The 6,369-nt window shown below is 47.8% G+C and overlaps 1 protein-coding gene across 1 annotated transcript in view; it reads right to left on the bottom strand.

Moving 5' to 3' along the window:
- MTFR1L (mitochondrial fission regulator 1-like) overlaps window positions 1-6,369 on the bottom strand; it is a 15,573-nt gene that overhangs the window by 8,640 nt on the left and 564 nt on the right. Inside the window, exons 2-4 of the mRNA XM_010830081.1 lie at window positions 3,370-3,513; window positions 2,860-2,964; window positions 1-102 (exon numbers count right to left, since the gene is read on the bottom strand). The exon at window positions 1-102 is cut by the window's left edge and continues 4 nt beyond it. Of these exons, the coding sequence (XP_010828383.1) occupies window positions 1-102; window positions 2,860-2,964; window positions 3,370-3,384 (222 nt within the window). The 5' untranslated portion in view covers window positions 3,385-3,513. The remainder of the gene's footprint in view (window positions 103-2,859; window positions 2,965-3,369; window positions 3,514-6,369) is intronic.

Raw genomic sequence — 6,369 nt, 5'->3', positions numbered from 1 at the left:
GGCATAAGGCTCCTCTTCATCTGCAGCAATCCAGGCGATGTCAGCCAGGGTAGGAACTGGGGGCACATCCCTCAGACACAGGTCAGAGATGTTGGGCAGGGTCTGTGGGGAAGGAAAATTCATTAACATTTACTGCCATCGTGATGAGACAACTGGAAACTGGGCAAAATACATAGGGGAACACCTAATCCAGCACTGGGTGTAGGAAGACTTCCTAAAGGATGTCCAGTTGGAAGCAGTTTGAATAAGAGGCCAGAAGTAAGAGTCTATGAGATTACAAATAATTCAGCATGGCTGGAACAGGAAGGATAGAGTGGTGGGGAGTTGGGAGAGATTGGGAAGTGAATTAGGAGCTTTGAAATAATGAGCCATTGAAAGGTCAAGTAAGTACGGATTAGATGTGAGCTTTTAAAAGATTACTCTGGCTATGGTTTGGAGCATGGATGGGAAGGTGGAGAGCAATCATAAGATTTTACCGGAAAAAAAGAGTCACACTCATTTGTTTAAGTCTTACCTGTCATGGCTTTTAAGCTATAACTGCAGAAGTAAGTAGCTGTAATGGAGACCGGTATGGCCCAGAGCCTAAAATATTTACTATCTGGTCCTCTGCTGACCCCTGGCTAGAGCAAAGAAGTCTTCAGTGGGACTGGCAAGAGTTACTTTTTTAACAGAGATGCCCACTGTCTAGCTTTCTGGTTGTGAGAATACAGGTGCAAGGACATGGACAATCTGTTGTATCAACAGGAGATTTCTCCTGGCAAGCTCTTTACAACACCTTTGTAGCATATTGGGATCTACATGTTATAGCAACACAGTCAGAAACAAAGTTGATAATTTGACTATTTAGATTTAAATTTTTAAAAATGGCTAATTAGACAAAAGCAATCGTAATGTAGTTCCTTAAAATAGCTCCTCCACCCAAATGAACAACTAGGGAACAGGGAGATTGCGTGACACCATGTTAAATGAAAAATTAGGAAGGTTCAATTATATTCTGACCGTTTACAACAAAGAAAAATACATGCTTAGAAAAAGACAAAAAAGAACTAAAATGTGTGTCATGACTATGTGATTACAGGCAACTTGTTTCCCTTTTTTCATAATTTAATATTTTCATATGGATAAATTAAAAAATAAATCAATAAGATTCCCTTAAAAATATTTAAGGTAATCAATTTACAACACAGTTTCTCAAAAATCCACCTGTATATGAGTTAAATTCAGATGTTTCTGCTATAGACTGTTCAGTAGGTAGATCCGGAACTGATAGCTCTGACGTTTTGATAGGGAATCTGGGTCTCACAGACGTGAAGTGATGCTCCAAGGTTACAAACGAGCTAATGAAGCAGGCGTTAATGCTAGGATGGGCCATTTAGGGAACGCCTCCATTGGCTTTCCTTGATTAGCCAGAAGGCTCCTCTGCTATTGGCAATTAAATGAATTAACAAATAAAAGTACTTAGCACAGTGCCTGGCACATAGTGTGGGCTCAATAAATGTAGCTATTTATTACTGGTATTACTAATACTACTTCTGCTCTGTGGGAGCCTGTGCCCTTGATTATCTGCCCAGGAGCATCCAGCCAAAGGACTAGAGAGGCTATAGTCAAATGTGGGGGCAACCATAACTGATTCATGCTTCCAAGCTGTCCTTCCCTGTGTTCCTGAGGCTTGAGGCAGCCAGGGCCACATTCAGCCCTAGGCAATAACTGGGTCAAGAGACAACACCCTGCACCAAACCCCAAACCCATTCCAATTCAGACTCCAGATAAGCTCCTACACAGTTTGCAGCTCAGCATCTGATATACAAACTCAGCTCCTTCATTTTCAGGCACATATTTCTGTCTCCTTTGTGTAGGCAGAAAGCTGAAGTAGTTCTTTTGTGTTCCAGCTCCCCAAAGGCACAGACCTTAAGCATCTAACTTGGAGCTGATGCTTAACCATTAGTTCTTACAGGGAGGCAACTAGGACTAACAAATGCTACTTAGCTTTCCACTGCACAAGGGAGTCTTACTCACCTGGGTCAGACAAGTCTGTGCTATAGTGAATGCTAAAGGCCCTTTGGGCACAGAGGTGAGACTGAAATAGCCCAGTAAAGGAATGGCTAAACTTGGCTAGAAAAGAGAGGATGAGGAATAAAGACATAAGGGAAATACTGTAAATAGGTAGCTAAGCAGGGCAAGCCTTAGGCTAGTGAAGAAAAGCAATTTAATTGTTAGTCGCTCAGCTGTGTCCAACTTTTTGCGACCCCATGGACTGTAGCCCACCAGGCTCCTCTGTCCATGGGATTTCCCATGCAAGAATACTGGGTGCCATTTCCTTCTCCAGGGATCTTCCTGACCCAGGGATCAAACTTGGGTCCCTCACGGTGCAGGTAGATTAGATTCTTTACTGTCTGAGCCACCAGGGAAGCCCTGAGTGACAACACCATATTAAAAGAAAAGCAGAGTTCATCTCAAAATCACACACAGCACTCAGTGTTCTGTGAGGGGACCTGCCAGGGTTGCAGGCACACACCTTAGAGCACAGACATGGCTAGTCTAGAGATCCAGTTCAGCAGGGGCCTTTGGCCTACTCTGATACACTGGATTGCTGGAGCCTGATGAAATTTGAGTTGCTTAGCAGAGGCATCAAAGATGCAATATGATTAATTTATGAGCAGATTGGGAGCTTGACTTGTGGTCACAGGTTTGTGTGCAATCAGGAAGCCACAGTGACCAGCACACATTAAAAGCAGTTAAATATTTTTTGAAAAATGAAGACGATCAGGAAAGCAACCTGTCTTGCAACGCCGAGTCTGGGCCACAGAAGCAGCACCACTCTCCCATACGCTCTGGGCCACTATTTTCCAGCTCACTTACCTCAAAGGATGCCCGGGGACATGGCTTCAGGGGCAAGTTGGTCCCAATTCGTCTCACTACACTTCGAGCAGCGCCATGCGGCTTATTTTGCCAGATTGGGATGGTCTAAAGCACAGAGAGACAGCCACAACCTCAGAAAAAAATCCAACTGCTGTCCCCATCCTCTCCCCTACCTTCCCTTTAGCAGCAACCTTCACCTTGGCCAGATACATAAGAGGACACCTGCTGTTGCTGAGGCACAGTAAATGCTGGGAGGATCCAGAGAAAAGGGTGAGGAATTAGCGGTCCTCCCTTCCCACTACACAGAGTGACAGAGACACACTGACCCCCTAACTGCCCCAGTATCAGTTGGTTCTGCCTGGAAGGAGGGGATGGAAGGCAGGACCCTTCAATTCCAAGCCTGGGTGGGGGAAGAGTTAACTTGAGGATCTCAGAACTTCCTATAGAACTTTTAGCAGGTCTAGTGCTTAATCTTCCCCATTACACCCTTGCCTTGGGAATGCCCCTTACCACATTGGCTTCCATTCCTGACGTTTCAACTGGCTCCTGCACTTGAAGGACAAGGCAGCCACCGGGCAGCGCTAGAGGCTTGAGGAGGCAGGGAGTGTGATGCCTTCATATCAGGCCATCTTAAGGAACACCAGACTTCTCTTCCTGTGAAACAATCCCCACAGGAGACTTAGTGGCTACCACACAAGCCCCACAAAACCAGGCCCTACAGTGTTAATCGCTCAGTCGTGTTCAACTCTTTGCGACCCCATGGACTGTAGCCCACCAGGCTCCTCTCTCCATGGGATTCTCCAGGCAAGAATACTGGAGTGGGTAGCCATTCCCTTCTCCAAGGATCTTCCCAATCCAGGGTTCAAACCTAGGTCTCCCACATTGCAAGCAGATTCTTTACCATCTGAGCCACCAGAGAAGTCCATGACTAACAATGAGGCTTCTCTGACGTTTCACAGGGGAAGAAAACCAGCCAAAGAGGCTGTGCTCACCCAACCATGGCTTCTACAAATCCAGACCCTTAGAGGTTCTATTTCAGATGCACCATGCTGGGAGCCTTCCTGAGTCCTTAGGTTTCCTGAGGCAAAACTTCTAAAGAATATATATGTATAATTGAATCACTGTGCTATATACCCAAAATAAACATGATGTTATAAATGAACTATACTTCAATTAAAAAAAATTTTTAAGTCGGTAAGACTAAAAACAAACTTCAATGTAAATAGAATCCTTTGGTAGATAAAAAAGCTCATGGGAAAAGCAGAGTGTAGGTGCCATCCAAGTCCAACATTCATTCCTGAGGATAAGATATAAAAAAAAAGTCCAGCATGTGCCACCCAGCCTAGCACTGCTGGACCACTACACCGGGCAGATGTAAAACAGACAACAGGAGAAAGAAGCCAGTTTGGCCAAAGTCACTCTACCGGGCTACTGGGGAAGAGCCAAAACTTTTTATCCTGGCTCAGCCTTCAACTGGCTTAATAGCCTTAGGCAAGTTACTTAATCTTTCAGAATGCAGTTTCTCTGTCTGTAAGAAGACCTGTAAGAGCTGTAAGAGCTGCCACTCAGGGATATCGAGAGGGTCAATCAGTGAAATAAGATTTTAAAGTACTTAATGAACTGTTGAAACAAGACACAGATGGGCGGATTCCTCATAGCTGCCCTTGCATGGTGAGCAGCTGCAGTCAATGAACTCATTCAGTCCCTTGTTCATCAAACACTTAATACTCGCTCTGTGCCAGGACCTATGCTGGGCACTGTAGGGGCTATGGAAAGAGTAAGACACAGCCATGCTCTCAAGGAACTCACAATCTAGAAGAGAGACAGGACTCGAATACCTAATTCTACCAGAGGCTGAATATCACTGTCTAAGAAAGGCACATCATGCAGCTGGCCAGGTGAGTTCAGCTCCCTGGCCCCAAGGCCCCATAGTGAGTTCAGAGGGGCTAAGAAGGGAAAGAAAACAGCAACAATAACACAGGTTTAGGAAAAGAAGCAGAGAAGGCAATGGCACCCCACTCCAGTACTCTTGCCTGGACAATCCCATGGACGGAGGAGCCTGGTAGGCTGGAGTCCATGGGGTCGCTGAGGGTCGGACACGACTGAGCGACTTCACTTTCACTTTTCACTTTCATGCACTGGAGAAGGAAATGGCAACCCACTCCAGTGTTCTTGCCTGGAGAATCCCAGGGATGGGGGAGCCTGGTGAGCTGCCGTCTATGGGGTCGCACAGAGTTGGACACGACTGAAGTGACTTAGCAGCAGCAGCAGCAGCAGGAAAAGGTGAAGAGATGTATAAAGAGCAGAGTATGGTAAGGCCATAAAGGTAGGGGAGGTGGGGTGCGTGTCAGGTAATGGTCAGGTCTCGAGGGCTGGGAATGTTCTAGGTAAGGAGTCAGTGCAGAGCCAAGGGCAGCCTCTGAAGAGGGGTGGGCTGGACTAACCAGCTCTTTCCAGAAACCTCCCTTGGACGGTCTCTCTTCACCTCTAGGAGAGGAGGTATTACTCTGCGACACATGAGGAAAGGAAGCTAGAAAAGAGGAAGGGACGGCTTTAAGGTCACTTAGTGGCCACGGCAGTAGAAAGCACCGGAGTCTGGTCCAGATCCTCCTGCCTCCAACCTGGGTTCCATCTTCTCAGCAAAGTTCAAGACTTTTTATAAAGTCCTTCGGTGTGCCAGGCTCTGTGCTGTCAGTGCCTGCCACAAGCTCCACACAACAGTGCTTCCCTGTGTTTCTCACTTTAGTCACTGCAGCCACTACCTCTCCAAACTTATCTCCAAACTCGGTTGGGCCTAATCCTCACGTGGCAGCCAGAGGCCTCTTTTTAGAACACATTGGGAATAGATCTCTGCCAAGCTTCAACCCCTCATGCTTGCTAGAGCCAAGAAGATAACACCAAGACTCTTCAGCATGGCCAGCAGGCCCTCCCTGTCTTTCTCTCCCAGCCGACAAGGCCTCTCCACTCTGGTCCCTGCACGCTTCACCGCCACACCCGCCTTCCCCTGCCCTCCACCCACATTGGCCTTGCAGCCCCTCAATGGCCTTGTTTACTCTATTCCCTCTGCTTGAAACCCTACCAGCCTACCAGCCTCTTCCCCAAGCTCATCCTCAATTACTCCTGGAGCTCAGCTGAAGCATTGCCTGCCCTTCCCGGACCGGCGTCCCGCGTTTCCTCCGGAGCAGCAGTAACTAGATAACGGTGTAGCTTGTGCAGTTTGTCCGAAGGGCGGGACTTCCAGGTACAGCCCTAAGCCCGCTCCGTACCCGGCAGGCACTCGAGCATTTGTCAAGAAACGAACCAACAAGAACGCCGACTTAGCCTTGAACCCTGAACAAGTGTCTGCCTAGAAGACTCCCCACGGCTCGCTGGCCGCGCGCCTGGTTCCCACCGCCTCCGAGCCCGCACTGCCCTTTCCGGGTCTGCTGTCCTGGTGTTTTTACACACGGTCCCCCAGCGCCTCCCGAGCGGGGCCTGGCCGCATCATCCCGGTCCCCGCTCGGGAGGCGC

This window comes from Bison bison, unplaced genomic scaffold (assembly GCF_000754665.1).
Source record: "Bison bison bison isolate TAMUID 2011002044 unplaced genomic scaffold, Bison_UMD1.0 scf7180017864516, whole genome shotgun sequence".
Taxonomy (NCBI): domain Eukaryota; kingdom Metazoa; phylum Chordata; class Mammalia; order Artiodactyla; family Bovidae; genus Bison; species Bison bison.
The sequence above is the reverse complement of the archived record's forward strand: the minus strand, read 5'-3'. Positions and strand labels throughout refer to the sequence as shown.